This window comes from Trachypithecus francoisi, unplaced genomic scaffold (assembly GCF_009764315.1).
Source record: "Trachypithecus francoisi isolate TF-2019V2 unplaced genomic scaffold, Tfra_2.0 Lachesis_group10, whole genome shotgun sequence".
NCBI classification, from domain to species: Eukaryota; Metazoa; Chordata; class Mammalia; order Primates; family Cercopithecidae; genus Trachypithecus; species Trachypithecus francoisi.
In genome coordinates this window covers 3,601,807-3,620,909 of record NW_022681455.1, presented here as the reverse complement: position 1 = coordinate 3,620,909, position 19,103 = coordinate 3,601,807, and the positions used below count along the sequence as shown (strand labels likewise).

Below are 19,103 nucleotides of genomic sequence, written 5' to 3'. Positions count from 1 at the left end.
TACCTGGCAGAGGAGGTAGGAGGATTCAATGAAATAATGTATACAAAGCATATAGCTTGTGGGAAGGTTGATAGTATGTACTTATTAAAGGTGACTATTATTATTATTATTGACTAACTAAAGAAGAAAGGGTTTAAGGATGAGAAGAGGAACAGGAAATAAAGATCTGAGGCAAGTGGGCCTATGGTAGGAGTTTTAGTCTACAGACTACTGAATGGTTACAGGGCCAGTGTCAGCATCTGGTCTACCCTCAAGGCCTGAACAGCATCTGGTCTACCCTCAAGGCCTGAACAGCATCTGGTCTACCCTCAAGGCCTGAACAGCATCTAGTCTACCCTCGAGGCCTGAACAGCATCTGATCTACCCTCGAGGCCTGAACAGCATAAGAATCTTCCAGCAGGAGGTTTGGTTCTGCTCCCGGCTCTCACATCACTTCGGCATGTGATGTGAATCTTCCCTCGCAGCCTAATATATCAAAGAAATCAAAAAAGAACCAGGAGAGAAACAGCTGTTATCAAAACCCACTCTGCTGGCCCCAGCCCAAGGTCTCAGGAAGAAGACAACAATACATGGAGCCTACAACGAAACTGGTGTCTATGGAAGCAGGAAAGAATCACATGCCTGCTAGAACACGTTCTGAATGGGCTGACTCCACTCTGCTTTCAAAAGGAAGCTCTTACCATGGTAACTGCGTCACTGTGGACACTGAGCAACCGCAAAAAAGACAGAGGCTAAGCTCCTGTTTCCTTCCAGGAAGTAGAAAAAATTGTCTCATGTGTGTTTCTGGAGGATTCTTTTAACAATTTTGTTGAGTTTATATCTTCCTCACCAAGGAAATCCAAATTAATAAAAGTGAAAATGTTCCAATTGTTTACGCACCAGGACTTAGAGATGTATCTGTTTATGCACTCAAATGAGATGGCAAGCGAGCAGTTTGCTGATGAAGGACTTCTTTCAGATGGTGTCATCCATAGTTGCCATTGGATATGAGTTATCAGTTAAGCTTCTTAGTTGTAGCAACAGAAACCAATTTTGCTATTTTAAACAAGCTGGGGATTGATTAAAAGGACATTGAAAAGCTCAAAAATTCTCTTGGTAGGATGGAGAGCCAGGCTTGGAAGTAATGCAACCAGGAAATCCTCCCCTACCCACTCCAAATAATGCCACCAGTGATGCTGCAGGGCACTGCCAACACTAGCGGCACTCCTGACATTGTACATCACCAGACTCCAGCTGCAGCTGCAGCCAGAGCCGCTGTCAAGACTGCCTGCGGAAACTGGACATAGCTCCTGGCTCCTTCACTAGCACGGATTGTGTACCACCTCTATTTCTATATGCTATGAGCTTCTTAAGCAAGGCTTGGCATGGGTGCATATGATTGGTGGAGCTTACATAATACGTCCATTCTGAATCGCACAGGAAGCTGAGAAAGTGAGCAATTGGCATCAATAGCTTTGCTACCAGGAGTGTGCTCTGCTATTTAAGGTAGGGGATTCCATAAACATAAGAACACAGATTCAAATCAAGTAGGAATGCTTCTGGTTGCAAGTAATAAAATATCCAACTAGGCTGGGCGCAGTGGCTCACACCTGTAATCCCAGCACTTTGGGAGGCCAAGCTAGGTGGATCACTTGAGGTCAGGAGTTCAAGATGAGCTTGGCCAACATGGCGAAACCCCTGTCTATACTAAAACACAAAAATTAGCCAGGCATGGTGGTGCACGCCTGTAATCCCACCTACTCAGGAGGCTGAGGCAGGAGAATCCCTTGAACCTGGGAGGCGGAGGTTGCAGTGAGTCAAGATCGTGCCATTGCATGCCACAAAGTGAGACTCTATCTCAAAAAGTAAAATAAATAAATAAATATCCAACTAAAATTGACCTAAATAAGAATGGCTTATTTTCTCATATAATGAGAAGTCCAGGAGTAGGTGGTTCCAAATTTGGTAAATTTAGTGACAAAGAATGTTCTTAAAGATCCAGATCCCAGCTGGGCATGGTGGCTCACACCTGTAATCCCAGCACTTTGGGAGGTCAAGGCGGGTGGATCACCTAAGGTCAGGATTTGAGACCAGCCTGGCAAACATGCTGAAACCCCAGCTCTACTAAAAATACAAAAATTAGCCATGCATGATTGTGCATGCCTGTACTCCCAGCTACTCAGAAGGCTGAGGCAGGAGAATCGCTTGAACCTGGGAGGTGGAGGTTGCAGTGAGCCAAGATCATGCCACTGCTCTCCAGCCTGGGCAACAGAGTGAGATTCCATCTAAAAAAAACAAAAAAATTCCAGGTGCCTTCTGTCTTTTTGCTCCACCATCCACAGAGCACAGACTTTTGCCTTTAGGCTTAGGTCCTTATGGTTAGGAGATGATGGCCACAGCTCCAGACATTACAGCCTCACATATGCAAGTCCCAAGAGTTGTGTTTCTCTTTGCACATCTCTTTTTATCAGCAAAAATACGATCACCAGAGTGACATAGAAAGAGTTCCCTTGTGTCTCACTGGCCAGGAATAGGCCATGTAACCTTCCTAATTGCAGAGGAGACTGGTAAATGGAATACCTGACATTTCAGCCTCCATAGTGCAAGGTAGACTCTGCCAAGAAAGACCAAGAATAGGTGAGTCACTGTTAGATAGGAAACCAGTAGGGCCTGCTGTTGCCACCATTTTTAGAAATGCTGGAAGACTGCTAGGCGGATATTTTGAAGTGAGGTTACCACTAGACTTCATCCTGCAGGAAAATGCTGATCTTTCAGCAGCACGTGTGCCAGGTGTGCTTTGTTGGGAAGGATTCTGAAGCACTGTCTGGGCTCAGCAGGAAAGAGTAACATCATTGGTTAGTGATGACTGCCATGGGCATGAGAAAAGGAATAGTCTCCATGCGGGCCACAATTTGCAAACCCATTGTGGAGAGAGACCAGCCTGTTTTGTGAACTTCTTCATTTCCTTGCAGAGCATTTTTGTCTGCTTTTGGAGGGCTGAGCGCACCAGGGGAGTTCCAGCAGGGACAGCTGTGGGCCTGAAGCTTCTGTGGTGCGTTACCCAAACACCACCATCCTGCGTTGTTCTTTTCCTGATGTCCAGATGGTCCCTTTGGCACACTTCTCCAGCCAAAATGATTGGCACAAATCCTTGGCCTGTGAATAAATGCTGGTGAGTACCAGCAGTGGCCGGGGGTGAGGATCAACTGTGTTATGGGAAGGCCCAATATTTTCTTCACACGCTTACTTCACCTGTAACAGCCGCTCTTGGTGAACTTGCTCTTATCTCGTAGTTTTTGCTCCTGAGATCTAGGGATATTTGGTTGAGATCTATGTATTTCAGGGTAAGATATAGGTGTGTCATTTGGCCCTTCTTCAAGCACGTAACCACAAAAAAAATATTAATAGTAAACACTCATTACAACTACAACCACTGCCACCACTAACGATAAGTAACACAATGAGTAATCTTTACAACAGCCCTCTGAGTTAGTCAACCTGGGTAATAACAGTAGCTAACTTTATTGAGTAATCACAGCCTTCCAGTCACTGCGCTAGGTGTTTACGTACATTCATTTAATCCTTGCCACAATACCCCGAGGGAGGTATTGTTGTTTTTCCATTTATCAGATGAGGACATTGAAGACTAAAGAATTTAAGAAGCTTCCCCAAGGTCACGTGTAAATGGCAGACACTAGATTCAAACACAGGTCTGTCTTTACTCTTAGGCTGAAGCTTCTCGCCTCCGATCCCAGTGCTCCTTATTGTTCTGATTTTCATTTTAGTGTAGTATTATTTCCTTTTTGGTAAACTGAGGAAACTGAGGTATAACGATTGGGAGTGGTCCCTCGATGGCCACCCAGCTGGTAAAGGACAGAGCCACCTGGGAGCCTCCGGAGGCTTCTTAATCCACAACCTCATGGGGTGAAGACAGATGATTGCTGCTGCAAAAAAGTAGGGCTGCGCCTTTCCGGCGGTGACGACCTACCCACACAAGAACATGCCTCTCGCAAAGGATCTCCTTCATCCCTCCCCAGAAGAGGAGAAGGGGAAACACAAGAAGAAACGCCTGGTGCAGAGCCCCAGTTTCTACTTCATGGATGTGAAATGCCCAGGATGCTATAAAATCACCACGGTCTTTAGCCATGCACAAGCAGTAGTTTTGTGTGTTGGCTGCTCCACTGTCCTCTGCCAGCCTACAGGAGGAAAAGCAAGGCTTACAGAAGGATGTTCCTTTAGGAGGAAGCAGCACTAAAAGCACTCTGAATCAAGATGAGTGGGAAACCATCTCAATAAACACATTTTGGATTAAAAAAAAAAAGTAGGGCTGCAGCTGTAGAGAAGTTATGAGATTGGGGCACAATAGCTCAATTGCCTAATCCATCAGATGCCTTTACTGCCGTATTCAAGCTTCCAAACAGAAGGCCATGCAGCACAACTTAAAAGGGCAATACACTAGAAGGCAGATATACCTGGATTGGTTTCTTGGTCAATTAATTGACCTCTCTGAGCCTCAGACTCCTCTTCGGGAAATACAATCAACTTTATAGAATCATTGGGAGCATTAGATGAGATAGCTGCTGGAACTACGCACTTCATGCCTAACACTTCGATGCACCCACCATCCTTTGCCCTTGCCACAGGTCTGTCTTTTTTTCTCTTGTATCCAGAAGGTTTGTACTTATCACACCCTAATCAGGAAATGTTTCAGGACAGTGAGTCCTGGTCATGGGTTTTTCCCACAGGAATTGACCAGAAGCCTGGACACTTTCACTGTTTTTTAGGAATGCATCTTTCAATCATTCAAGGCTTTAGGCCTTGTAAAACAAAACCATATTGCATTAGAGTCACATGTCTTGAATGGTAAGCGTGAGCTGGCAATTGCACCTGTTTGAAAGTAGAGATGACTTCTTACATATCAGAGGATCTCAGACCCAAGACTTTGCTTGGTAGATGGAGATAAAAAGTCTAAGTGACCACCAGTGGTTAATAGGTAGCCAATCTTTATTCATTTATTCTCTTGAAAGTGCATTTTGAGATTTTCAGACAAGAGCTACAATTTAGTCATGCTGTATACCAGACTGCTGGTCACTTAAGAAAATGTCCCTTGTGGTTGCCTACAGATAGCAATGTGTGGGCCCTCCATCGAGTGCTGAAGTCACCACTTCTGGACAATAAGTTCCATGAGGGCAGGAACGTTAAAGCCTACACAGTAGGTGAGCTAGTAAATGGTGATGTTGGATGTTGCTGGCGGTTGAATGAATGGGTGGGTGGATGGATGTATGGATGGATGGTCTCAACTTTTTCAAAAACGAGATTCTGTAGAACAAAGACACCATAAGAACAAAAGTAGATTGCCACTTCCCTCTGGGTTTCTGGCAAAAATTTTCCACCACAAGTTACATAAGCACATACGTAAAAAAAACTAGATGAAGGAAGTGAGCCTATTGGATGACATTAGTCCTGGCCACAGCCAGCCACCACAGACAGAAGACTCTCCCCAGGCTCCAGAGTGGGCCACAGCCACAGTGGCAGCCATGCCACTTCAGCTTTCAGTGATGAGCTCACACTTACACCCACAGTCTCCTTTCCTAGGTGAAGAAGGAAGTGGCACCAGAAGTCAACAATTTTATGTTTTTCTTTTTTCTCTGTACAAATGAAAGAAGCATGAAACAAAAATTCCCCCTAAATCCTATAACAGCCTTGGACAACCAGCAACAGCTTCATTTGAAAATCCTACCGACTTCGCATAAAGCCACCACAAATGTTTTTAGTAACAATTTGGAGGGCAAAAGAGAGCAGTGACTTGCAAAGGACCTGCTGTGTGCCACACACGGGGGAGCTGGTTTTACAGGTAGTGTCCCTTATCCTCAAAATAGTCCTGTATTGTCATTCATGTTAAATGACAGAAGTAAATGGGTCACATGACTCACCCAAATTTGTAAAAGTGACAGATTCACATCTAGCTCTAAAATAAAATATCAGGTTTAAGTAAGAAATATTCAGGTGAGGTAATAAGAAAGTTGAAATAGAGTGCTGGATGGATTAGCACATTTACATCTTGCATAAACCATGAATAATACAATGATCACGTACGTTTTTGTTTTGATTTACTGACCCACATTCTGTAGGTCATGTGCTTTAGGTTGTTTTTGTTTTTTTACTACTAGAAATAGATTTGAGCCAACACATCTACAATCGTATCTGATTCTCTTATAATCACCTCAGATGTTTGCCATAACATTTACCATTCAGTGTTTCCCAAACTGGTGCCTTCTGGAACACTTCTCACTGAGGTATTATAGAAGGGGAATCGGTGGCTCAAGCCTGTAATCCCAGCACTTTGGGAGGCCGAGGCGGGCGGATCACGAGGTCAGGTGATCGAGACCATCCTGGCTAACACGGTGAAACCCCGTCTCTACTAAAAAAAAAATACAAAAAACTAGCCGGGCGAGGTGGCGGGCGCCTGTAGTCCCAGCTACTCGGGAGGCTGAGGCAGGAGAATGGTGTAAACCCGGGAGGCGGAGCTTGCAGTGAGCTGAGATTCGGCCACTGCACTCCAGCCGGGCGACAGAGCGAGACTCCGTCTCAAAAAAAAAAAAAAAAAAAAAAAAAAAAAGAAAAAGTCTTGCATGCACAAATTTAAATTAAATAGAGGTAAGCAAAAGTACAGATTTATTTAATGCCAGACTTTCCAGTTTCCAGAATCTTTAACTGTTAATGTGTATAAGAAATTGTTGACTGGGCGTGGTGACTCACGCCTGTAATCCTAGCACTTTGGGAGGCTAAGACAGGCAGATCACCTGAGGCCAGGAGTTCGAGATTAGCCTGGCAGACATGGTGAAATGCCATCTCTACTAAAAATACAAAAAATTAGCCAAGTGTGGTGGTGGGCGCCTGTAATCCCAGCTACTCGGGAGGCTGAGGCAGGAGAATCACTTGAACCCGGGAGGTGGAGGTTGCAGTGAGCTGAGATCGCATCATTGCACTCCAGTCTGGGCAACAAGAGCGAAACTCAACGAAAGGAAGGAAGGAAGGAAAGAAGGAAGGAAGGAAGGAAGGAAGGAAGGAAGGAAGGAAGGAAGGAAGGGAGGAAGGAAGATTAATTGTCAAGGGTCATGCTGTATACAGCATTGATCATACTTATTTGAACTCAGAATCTTTTTTTTTTTTTTTTGTACCATGCTTATGAACAACTCCAAAAAGAGTAGGCAAAACCTTGACTACACAGATTTGTGTTTTGCAAGCTCAGCCCTAGAAGCTGCCATCAGATGAACTGTGAGTCTGTTCTTGGTGCCTGGCATTAACTTGGGCCAATTCAGCGTCTGAGAGTCCCAGACTGGCTAGGTTAATCTTACCTTCCAAGCTACTCTATTAATGCTTAATAATAATAACTTTTCACAGAAAGTACTTCAAAGTCTCAATTTCTTTCACCCACACACCAGGCCATCATTAGCCATTGACATGTTGATTTTCCACTGAGAGCAGGGGCCATGTCTTGCTCACCTTCCTATCACCTTGGTTAACTCATTCATGACTGTCGAAATGGTCCTCAGATGCCTGCCCATCTCTCCATGTACACAAGGCAAACACTTCTATCTCCAATTGACCATTAACAAAACTGAGGCGCAAAGTGAAAGTTAGGAAGTGGCACAACCAGAACTAGAACTCACAACTTGGGATGCCGAGTCATGAGGTCATTCTGCTAAAGGCGTGCTGGTCTACGGCTCTAAATTGTTACTGAATAGTATTCTAAAAGGAAAGAAGATTGAGATTAAAATTTTAAAAATGACCACATTGGATTCTTGCTGCTCTCACCTCACAGGACTATCTGAACAGCCCAGAGGTTAAGTTGCTGCTGGGCTGAAGATGTTAACAAGCAAAAAGAATGAAACTAACTCTTTCACAACTAGACAAATGAGAACAGTAAACAGGAACCCATCCTGCCACTGCCCAGGGAAACACATGCATACTGAAATCGCTCCTCTGTGGACCATCAAATGAAACTCGCCCCTGTGGCCACACTGTTTAGAACTGTGCCAGGTTGTTACCCAGCTGACCCAAATCCTACCATCCAGTACTCCGTCCTTTGCCCATTAACTAGCTCTTAGGGGAGTAATATCAGGGATAGAAAATACGTTATAAATTTAATTTAGGGAAATGTTATCCTATGTGCCTTGGTAGCATGCAGGCACAGCTGGGGGCTATTGAGCCTTGAGGGGCTGTGAGCTCTGCAGTGGTTGCCATTTCCCAAGGTTCTTTATCAAAGTTCCCGAGCTGACCTGCATAGAGGAAGTGTGAAAGGCTTTCTAGTAGTTCAGTTACTGCTCCTCAACCCAGCAATGAAGGAATGGGATCAACACTGAGCCATAGCCCTAGTCAGAATATGATCCATAGAGCTAAGATGTTGAAACTCAGGAAAAAACACTGCTTAGACCAAGTATTATTTTGATAAAATACTTTCATGTTAGAAAACCTAGAATTAAGAGCATTTCCAAGGGAATGTGTTTACTCCACACTGTGAGTTGCCAGCAGCAGGAAAGAACCACATAATTTCCAGGAGGATAAGAGAAAAGTTCACCTGGGCGGAGTCATTTCAACATTCCCATTTACTCAGGGAGATCATCCGGAGAAAGTTCAGATGAAGACACCATAGTCTGTGCTCACAAATGATCAACAAAGCCAGATTTGGAGTGTTTAGTAACAGAACTTAGTCTGGAGTGTGTGTAATGTAAGTCAGCAAGTCTGAAACTTAGGCTGTCTGGACCACCACCTCATCGCAGAGGTGGTGACGCTGGGCCTGCCCTGCTCACACAGCTGAAGAGTATCACTGGGAAGGGAGTGGGCTCTGAGATAATCCAATCCAGTGCTTCCCAGCCTTTAATGAGAAATGGTAAACCAGTGCAAGGAAGAGCATGGATTCTGGAGTCAGATGGCCATCCAGTGATGGAATCCTGGCTCTGCCATTATTAGCTGAGTTGAGCAAGCTCCCTGAAAACTCTGTGACGTGGAAATTACAACACACGATAAGCACACAGAACAGCACAGAGTGCATTCCACAAATGGTGGCTCTTGGCCAGCCCAGACTCAGTGAGAGGCAGCGCTGCCCTGGGCCCAGGCTTTACAGGGTCCCAACCTAGCCCCTACCCACTGGAGTGAGGACGTGCCCACCTGGAGCTCATGTGTCTCTCTGTAGGCCACATTCCAGGTAACTGGGACCCCAAATTTCCTGCCCAAGATGCTCTGTTCTCACTTTCAGGTCCTGCATGAAGGGATTCCTTAGGCTCTGTCTTCCTGTTGAGCACCATACTGCAGGTGACACCACCCTTGGGCCTGAGGGGTGAAGACGGGCAGCTGTTGTGAGTCATGCATAGAGCTTGGGCATGTGGCCTAAGCAGGCGGAGCCTGTGTGTGAGAGCCACTCAGGAGCTGGGGTGAGAAGAGGAGGGGGCAGGCCAGAGGCCAGGAGCTGGCATGTCCTGCACTGCTACATACATGTGCTATTAAGCTCAAAGTGCCCGGAAATTTTACATTTGAACCTTGTCTTCAGGTCATTATGAAGGTATATTTGCAAAGGCAGGAGGATATGGACATATTTATCAGTTTGGCAAGCAACTTTTACATATTTAAACCTATGGTGTGTGGGCCTCCATGTGCACTCTTGCCTGGTACCCCACAAATGTTAGGGGCAGAACTGACTACTACAATTGTATATATTTTTCATTGCATCAACCACTCTATGGAAGATCCCATATTCTACCATGTTGAACACTAACGTCGGCTCTTTTCCAAAAGTCATATTTACATGGCTTCATTTTTATGAGGAATGAATGAGAAATTTTTATGGCTTCTAAAAAATTTCATTTTTAGAGGCAGAGTCTTGCTCTGTCACCCAGGTTGGAGTGCAGTGGTACAATCATAACTCACTGCATCTTGGAACTCCTGGGTTCAAGCCATCCTCCTGCCTCAGCCTCCTGAATAGCTGGGATGACAGGTGTGCACCAGGCCCTGCTTCTTGTATTTATTCTTTAAGGGAAGTTCAAAACAAACCTAAAGAAACAACAGCCTGAGGGCCACTGGACATCACAGTGTAGTTCTTCGGGGCATAGAGGCTTGTCTTAGAGTCAGTGCTCCCCTCGGAATGGTCTTGTTGGCCCCTCAGGAGCAGAAGTTGATTGATTCCTGCTTCAATGATCAGCCACTAATGAGGCTCAGCTATTCCCTCATCTCAGCTTCTCTCTGTGCCTTTCTTTAGATTATTATCAAACACATATTTTTATTTAGCTTCTCATGTATTTCTTCTTTTTTGCCCAGCTTAACAGCTAAGGTGTGCGTTCCTTGAGAGTCGAGGCTATGTCTAATATCTCTGTTTCTGGCATAGAACTGAACACATAAGCATAGCTTAGGAATATTTGTTAACTGGATCATCGAGGTGTCTGACAGGACCAAGTAAGTTTGGTTTCTAACATAGCCTGGTTTTAGATGTTCTGAATTCTTCTAAAAATAATACATTTGAAAACAACCCTTTGTTTCAAACAGTGGTTTATCTTGGACTCTAAAACTGGTGGATTTCAAAGTATTGGTTTCTTGACCAGGTTTTTAAGGTGGTCCATTTCTTTAAAGACACAGTCTTCAAGCAGCTTCCTCAAGGGCTTTACTCACTAACCTTGTTGAATCTCCATGATGAGTAGAACTCGGTGTATTCAGTTTTTCACTGACACATAATAATTATACATATTGATGAGGTACATGTGACATTTTGGTTTGTGCATATGATGTGTAATAATCAATTTAGAGTATTTAGGATAACTGTCACTTCAAACACTTATCATTCTCTGTGTGTCCTTGACACAAGTAATTTCTCTTTTAGAAATTAATCCTAAGGAAACCAAGCAGAGTCCACCTGTAAGCCAGGATGACAGGAGGGACGACATCTGCTTTGACAAGCTGTCATAAAAGTATGTTTTTAAATAAATTCCAGCTTCATGGGAAAATTCTCACAATATAATATTAAATTAAAAAGCAGGATATAATATTATCTACAGAATATACAGCATAAACCCAAGTGTGTAAGGAACACACACAACTACATTAAGACATTAACAGAGTTGTCATTTGTAGTTGTGGAATCCTGAGCAATTTTATTTTCTAATGCATCTTTGTCACATGTGTGAATATATTTCAAAAAGCTTTTTTAAAAATAAGAAATTCCAGATGGGTATAGTGGCTCATGCCTGTAATCTCAGCACTTTGGGAGGCGGAGGCAGGTGGATCACTTGAGATCAGAAGCTCAAGACCAGCCTGGCCAATGTGGTAAAACCCCGTCTCTACTAAAAATACAAAAATTAGCGGGGCGTGGTGGCAGGCGCCTGTAATCCCAGCAACTTGGGAGGCTGAAGCAGGAGGACTGCTTGAACCCAGGAGGCGGATGTTGCAGTAAGCTGAGATTGCACCACTGCACTCCAGTAACTTTAAGAGGAGTAGATTATATGTAAACCATCCCCATCTCCCTACTTTTTTTGGCAATTCTAAACACACACACAAAAAAACCCAAATACATTAGTCCCTTCTCACACTATTGTGAAGAAATACCCGAGACCAGATAATATATAAAGAAAAGAGGTTTAGTTGACCCACAGTTCTGCATTGCTGGAGAGGCCTCAGGAAACTTACAATCATGGCAGGAGGCAAAGGAGAAGTCTGTGCCTCCTTCCCAGGGTGACAGGACAGAGTGAGTGCAAGCAGGGGAAATGCCGGACGCTTACAAGACCATCAGATCTCGTGAGAACTCACTATCACAAGAACAACGTGGAGGAAACAACCCCATGATTCAGTTACCTCCACCTGGTCTCACCCTTTCCACTTGAGGATTATGGAGATTATAATTTGAGGTGAGATTTGGGTGGGGACACAGAGCCAAACTGTATCCCCAAGTTCGAAAGCTTTAAAGGAGGACAGAAGAGCTGACAATCACTGGGAGGTCACAGTCCACCCTGACCCTTCTGTCCGTCTAAGTGATAAGGAACTCTGCCCCATTTTAAACCATCCTGCCTCCCAAAGGCTCCTACAGTGTCTTAGACACACAACAGAAGGTGCTCAGAACTGGATATTCCTTGGCATGACGAAGTCAACAGCACTGCTGCTGGTTGGAGGGTGACTATGGTGAATGAACGGTGCTCCCTGTCACGGGAAAAGACTGGGCACTGCTCAGTATGATGGAACGTGACCCTCTGACTCACGTCCAGTTGTGATGGGGAGGCCTACCTACCTGGGCTGCCCATGCAGGTCGCTGAGCTCATGACAGACGCGCCAATCCTAGCAAGTTCTAAACCAGCAAACTTTTTCTGTAAAGTGCCAGAGAGTGAATATTTTAGACTTTCAGGCCATACAGTCTCTGTCGCATCCCTGCCTTGTAGTGTGAGTGGGGTATGGCTGTGTCTCATTAAAACTCCCTCCTCTTTTTTTTCTTTTTTTTTTTTTGAGACCGGGTCTCGCTCTGTCACCCAGGCTGGAGTGCAGTGGTGTGATCTCGGCTCACTACAACCTCCGCCTTCCAGGTTCAAGCAATTCTCCTGCCTCAGACCCCCGAGTAGCTGGGATTACAGGTGCGTGCCACCACGCCTGGCCAAATTTTTGTATTTTTAGTAGAAACGGAGTTTCACCGTGTTCACCAGGATGGTCTTGATCTCCTAACCTTGTGATCCACCTGCCTTGGCCTCCCAAAGTGCTGGGATTACAGGCGTGAGCCACTGCGTCCGGTCAATAAAACTCTTTTTACAGCTGGGCACGGTGGCTCACGCCTGTAATCCCAGCACTTTGGGAGGCTGAGGCAGACAGATCACCTGAGGTCAGGAGTTCGAGACCAGACTGACCAACATGGCAAAACCCCATCTCTGCTAAAAATATTTTAAAAATTAGCCAGGCGTGGTGGCACATGCCTGTAATCACAGCTACTCAAGAGGCTAAGGCATGAGAATCACTTGAATCTGGGAGGCAGAGGTTGCAGTGAGCCGAGATCCGGCCACTGCACTCCAGCCTGGGCGACAGAGTGAGACTCCATCTCAAAAAAAAAAAACCAAACAAACAAAAAAAACCACACAAACAAAAATGAAAACTCTTTTTACAAAAACTGGCCCGACAATTCATCCACCTAACCAAAAACAACAAAACTGGCCAACCCACCATGGTTTGCCACACTGTGATGAACTCGTGCCCTTGCACTCCAGGTGCGGCACCTGGATCAACGGCACCAGCCTCTCCTGAGAACGAGTTAGAAACGTGGAAATCATGCCCTCCCCAGACCTGCTGAGTCAAGATGTGCATTTGAAGAAGATCCGCAGTGATTAGTGTGCACATTACAGCGTGAGAAGTCCCAGCATAGAGCAGGTGCTCAAGCCCGGCCGCTCCTTGATGTCACCTGGGAAGGTTTAAAAACGTACTGATGCCCAGAGATTCTGACTGATTTGGTATTAGGTAGAGTCCAGGCACTGGGAGTCTGGAAAGCTTCCAGGATTCTCATACATGGTCAGAAGTAAGACTCGATAGAGATAGTCACCTGAACATACCCCATGGTGACTCAGTGATGAAAAACACTGCCTCTCAGAAAGACTCAGCAGCCCTGGCTCGGCTGTCGAGATGCCCATTTATTTATACCTTGCCAGGATGCAGGCCTGCACCCAGCCCCAGGGAGGGGCCCCCTGCCCACTCGTGATCTCTTGAGAGGGTTCTTGTGTGGCTTTCACAACCAGTCCACAGAGGACAGAGAGTCCTGGGAGCCACGCCCAGCCATGTGCAGAGCAAGAAGGCAGGCGCTGTGATTTAGCTCCTGGAGAACATGGAAGTACTTAGATGTCATTGATCCAGAAAGAACGGATGACTGTGAAGTCAGGACGGATCATGTGATCAGAAAGCCTAACCCTGAATTTCACCACAGAACATATTTATAAAAAGAACAAACACAAAGCTGCTGCACGCCAGATGGAGTTCTTTAGAAATTTCCTGGGAGGAGGGCGGGGGTGGGCAGGCATCACAGCACATGCTGCCGTGGATCTGTTGGGGGGACCACCAAAGGCGAGGCATCCGTGAGAGCTAAAGAGGCATTAGGAAACAGAATGCCACTTGTGCAGACTCTGGCTGTGGCACCGGGAACTGAGGACGGCAACGCACCATGGTAGTGGTATGCAAACCTGCTCCCGGGAAGCCTGAGGGTGAACTCCTGGGCAGCCTAGAGGGGTTGGAATCAGGAATCCCTGCTCCGTCTCTCCAACCCAAAATCTGCACCCCACTCCCGAAAAACTACCATGCAAGGGTGCAAAGGAAACGCATGGTTCCCCCATTCACCTTGTGATCATGGCAGCCCCCTTGTTGCCCCAGCTCCTTCCACACTGGCAGACAGTCCAGCCTCTCAGACCTTCTTCAGCCCAGACACACCTTTGGGCCCTGAAATCAGATGACTAAGCCTCTGACTAAGCTTGCTCAACCATCAGGTCCCATCCACAGATTCGACTTGTGTTTATTTTGGGGAGTCAGCTTCGTTCTTTCACAGATTTTGGGTGCAGATTTTGGGGTCAATATTCACAGTGTGAATATTTAAAATTTCTGGCCACAGCATCATAATTAGTCCAAAGCGAGGGCTCAGATGTTCATATCTTGGGAGACTTATCTGGCCTATTATTCCCCAAGTCTGGGGAAGGGGTGGCTTGGAGACTTTGGACAGGAAGTTAGTGTCCGTCCTCTGAGATTGTTTGGCATGGGAGACCTCATCAGAACAAAAAGAGAGGCGATCCTACATTGTATTGTCCAGGGAGGGATGGCAGGCAAGCCCTGGGCAGCTCCGGGCAAACCAGACATGTGGTCACTCAACCACACCCTACCGCCACGCCACGTTGCCATGTCCTTTGGCAGAATGTTGAGATTCGTTGTGCCTTGTTTGGTCAGGACAAAGTGCACTCGGCATCCACGCAAGCTTCACAGTACATACATTTCTCTAACAGGCCACCACAGCCTTATTGTAGCACGTCTGTTGTGCCATACAGAAATTACTCCATTTTTCTTTTTTTTTTTTTTTTTTTGAGACGGAGTCTCGCTCTGTCGCCCAGGCTGGAGTGCAGTGGCGCGATCTCCGCTCACTGCAAGCTCTGCCTCCTGGGTTTACGCCATTCTCCTGCCTCAGCCTCCCGAGTAGCTGGGACTACAGGCGCCCGCCATCTCGCCCGGCTAGTTTTTTGTATTTTTTAGTAGAGATGGGGTTTCACCGTGTAGACCAGGATGGTCTCGATCTCCTGACCTCATGATCCACCCGTCTCGGCCTCCCAAAGTGCTGGGATTACAGGCTTGAGCCACCGTGCCCGGCCTACTCCATTTTTCTTCTACATCTTCCTTCTATATAGTTTTGTTTATACAAAACTAATGGTAGCGCCAGGTCATTGTCCTTTGGAGGGATGAGGAAGCTCTTCTCACACGCAGCTCAGAAAATGATGTACACAGCAAAGACCCACGTTGGAGGCCTCTCAGTATACATTTGTGCTGACGCAGGCTGCACTTAGGAGCCATTTAGATATGTAAAAATGCTCTTTTCCAGTGTTTACAAGATACCATGAACCAGATTGCCTCATGCGGTGAAAAGGGCGGAGTAAATGTCCCCAAATGAATGATTTTTAAATAATTGTGTAGGGAGATTTGCTGTAGGGAGACTGAATAGCCCAGCTCTTGGGACAAGCTGGATATATGAACCATTTGCAGGCAGGCGAATGTTTACTAGGTTTAAAGAGCAGGAGGTGCAGCTAAACAGCTAGAGAAACACTTGTGTGATATGCCACTGTAGAAATGCTTCCCTAAAGGAGTGATATCTGGGATCACTGATCAAACTGGGAAATTAAAAAGTAAGTTTCATCCATTTATTTGCTATATGGCCTTGATGACAACGCCTCACTTCCCTCATCTGTAGGGTTTGAGTAACAGTAGTAGACCCACCCCTGAGGGGTACAATCAGATCATGCACACAGGACTCTCTTGGCATGGGGCAGGGCACAGGGCACATTGGAAGGGCTTGGTAAATACCAGCTGTTACTAGTGTACCATTTAATGACTTCCTCGTGATCAGTCCCTCCAAATGTGTGAGAGTGACCCCTGCTTCATCCCTTCCCTGGAGGTGCTGTCTGTCTTCAATCACTGAGCCCCTGTGTGTCTGGGAGGTTGGAGAAGCCACAGAAATCCTAGCCAAGGGGCCTCTTCACTGCTGTGGCTCTGGTTGTGCTGCTCTGGGGCCTGAGGCCTCTCCTAAGTCACAGACCTGCATCCAGCTCCCTGTGTCGGCCTTCGCCCCAGTGTCCCCAGAGACCTCAACATCTGCATATGCCACACTGGCATCATCATTTTTTCTCCCCAGTCTCTGCTCATCCCTGTGGTCTCTGTCAGAGAACAGCACCCTGGCTTCCCACCATCCTGGCAGGAAAGCTGCATACAAATTGCTTCTACTCACTCTCCTTTTCTCTCTCCCTTGCTTTTCTCTCACCAGCAGGTCTCCGGGTTGCCAGGCGTTCCGCTTCCTCCCACCTGCCTCTTTTAGACTCCCCGCCCAGAGCCCTTTAACACTGACTGCCAGTGCAGGTGCTGGTGTAAGAAGCTGGGACTCTGCACACCCTGTGGTCCACGGCTCCTGCAGCGTGGGGCTGATGTCACCTTCACAGGACTTCCACCCAAGCTTGCAGCCTTGAGACGCTGCCTCCTTCCCCGGCCTGCTCCCCACTCTCACAGGTAGGTCTCCCCAAGATTAATTCCTTGATAAAGCTCTTGCTTGTGAATATATATCTCAGTGTCTACTTCTGGTGCACCCGACCTCAGGCACCTCATGCTCCGAGTAGACAAGTCTACACACCATCAGGTCAGTGCACTCTGTTCTGTCTCCACTCCATGAGATCCGCCCCTCTGAAATGTTCTTCCTTGCTTTTCTCGCTGCTGGGCCCACCGATGCTCAAGGCCCCTTCCAAAGGTGCACCGAAGGAACCCTTTCCCGGTTGGCTCACCCTCCCTCTGGCTTCAGCTGAGTGCAACGGGGCTGCGTGCTGTCCACGACCTGAGGCCCTGGGCGTAGGGTGCGCACTCAGCACTGGCCCTGCCGTGAAGGCACGCGTATCCCTCCGCCCTACCTGTGTACAAAGGTAAGAGCATGCTCAACTTACTTTGCATCTTCTCTTTGTCAGACTCCTGGATCATTCCAGTTGCTCAGCAAACCTCTTTTTTCAGCCCTGGTAAGAGTCAGGGCTGAAATTTCCCATGTCCCACCCAGTAAGGCCGGGGAGACAGTGAAAACATTGTGGTGCATTCACGCCGGTTGGTACTGGCCACCTGGCCCCTCCCCAGCACCCCCGGATCTCTCCGTGAGCCCACATTTAAAGGGTGACCTTGTCACAGCAGAGAGCTTGGGTACCTGCCCCAGCATCTCAGCAAATGGCCAGTCCAATCCTTCTGTGCACGTGCCTGGCATGTTGTTCAATATTTTGTGGTATAAGTTCTATTTGTGTTGATAGTTTCAGGTAAGAACAAACAGAAGCCGACAGCACCATTACCGCGGAGATCCCCAGGGCCAGCGCACAGCGACCTGTGCTGCTTGGCCCTTTCCTGGCCACATCAGCCCTGGTACCTGGCAGATGAGATTCAGATGCTCAGCACCCCCACAGCAACAGTGAGGCAGCTCTGGCAATAAGCAAAAATGGTGGGCGGCAGCCTCCTGGGCACAGGAGCGTGCCGGGTCCGTGACAGTAGGGAAAGACAGCTTTCTACCTAACGCCTCCTCTCCTCCGGGACAGTCCAAACCAGTGTGGTCTGGACCCGGAGCGTTGGAAGGAGTCTGCCACCAGCCAAAGGGCAGGCTGTTGCCCCTGCTGAGCAGCCCTGGAGAGGCTGGCACGTCACACGCAGCATTTTCCCAGGTCATGCCAAAGTTGAGATCTTTTTCCAAGCAGGGCACAAAGGATTCCTGCTTAGTGCTTTAAGAAGGAAATCATCGCTGTTTGCCTTCAAATGCAGACACCCTGAGTAATTTCAGGCTGGTTTGGACATGCAGGATTTGAAGCAGAGCACAGCAAAACAGTTTATAGAATGAATCAGGATATGAATGAGTGCAATTTGTTAGATACCACAATATTGCCTTTCATGCTGATTTGTAAATGGCAGAGGCCATCAGGGGCTGGTGGGGACCAGTGTTCAGTGTCCTGTTGCTAGGAAGAGAGGGATAACATCATAGTCTGCAGTCCTGGGCATTTTGGGGCCTTATATTGATCGTGCAAATCTCAGCAGGTTTGGCAGGACAGGGCTGCTGGTGTCCCCAGCTGTGGAAAGTTCAAGAAATCAAGTAGGCTGGGTGCGGGGGTTCACACCTGTAATCTCAGCACTTTGGGAGGCTGAGGCGGGTGGATCACCTGAGGTCAGGAGTTCGAGACCAGCCTGAACAATATGGTGAAAACCCGTATCTACTAAAAATACAAAAATTAGCCCGGCATGGTGGCACACACCTGTAATCCCAGCTACTCAGGAGGCTGAGGCAGGAGAATCGCTCAAACCCAGGAGGTGGAGGATGCAGTGAGCCAAGATTGCGCCATTGCATTTTGGCCTGGGCAGTAAGAGCGAAACTCCATCAAAAAAATAAAATAAATAAATAAATATATATATAATCCTTGGCTGAATAAAGAAAAAAACTCTATACACACACCCACTCTCTCACACACACACACAACACACACACCCTTTATAAGCGGCACATGCTCTGAAATTGTGTAAAAATAGTATGAATGAATTGATGTGACTGTGACTTCAAAGGTAGATGAGTTCAGTTATGAGTTGGAATTTTCTTCCTGTCGGCTGAAGTGGGTTCACTTGAACAAATACCACGTTTGCAGTCAAGAAAGACCTACATTTCCATCACAGGTAGGCAGCCTTGGGTGAGATGAACAAACGCTTGGCACATGCCGAGTCTATCAGCATTTAGTCATACATGTAGTTACACAGCCTTGCTGATTTCATCTCAGTTTGTTTTCCTGGAAAGGACCTTGAGCTGCTGCATGAAAATTACATGTTAGTGGTGGGAAAAAGAAAACAACACAAAAGTGGCTTTTCTTGACTAGCTG

At 46.7% G+C, this 19,103-nt stretch overlaps 1 protein-coding gene and 1 long non-coding RNA gene across 7 annotated transcripts in view; both read left to right on the top strand.

Moving 5' to 3' along the window:
* LOC117086638 overlaps positions 1 to 19,103 on the top strand; it is a 46,566-nt gene that overhangs the window by 16,547 nt on the left and 10,916 nt on the right. For 5 of the 6 annotated variants that reach the window (XR_004438500.1, XR_004438496.1, XR_004438495.1 and 2 more), the window contains 2 exons: positions 16,496 to 16,734; positions 16,957 to 17,138. This is a non-coding gene — a long non-coding RNA (uncharacterized LOC117086638). The remainder of the gene's footprint in view (positions 1 to 16,495; positions 16,735 to 16,956; positions 17,139 to 19,103) is intronic. The other variant, XR_004438497.1, reaches the window with a different exon arrangement.
* On the top strand, positions 3,944 to 4,288 carry LOC117086636 (40S ribosomal protein S27-like). Its single transcript, XM_033216078.1, has one exon. The coding sequence runs from the start codon at positions 3,980 to 3,982 to the stop codon at positions 4,232 to 4,234; it is 255 nt and encodes an 84-aa protein (XP_033071969.1). The 5' UTR covers positions 3,944 to 3,979; the 3' UTR covers positions 4,235 to 4,288.

Bases quoted from the DNA above. Each gene is read 5' to 3' on its own strand.
- LOC117086636 (XM_033216078.1), top strand. From the start codon at position 3,980: ATGCCTCTCGCAAAGGATCTCCTTCATCCCTCCCCAGAAGAGGAGAAG.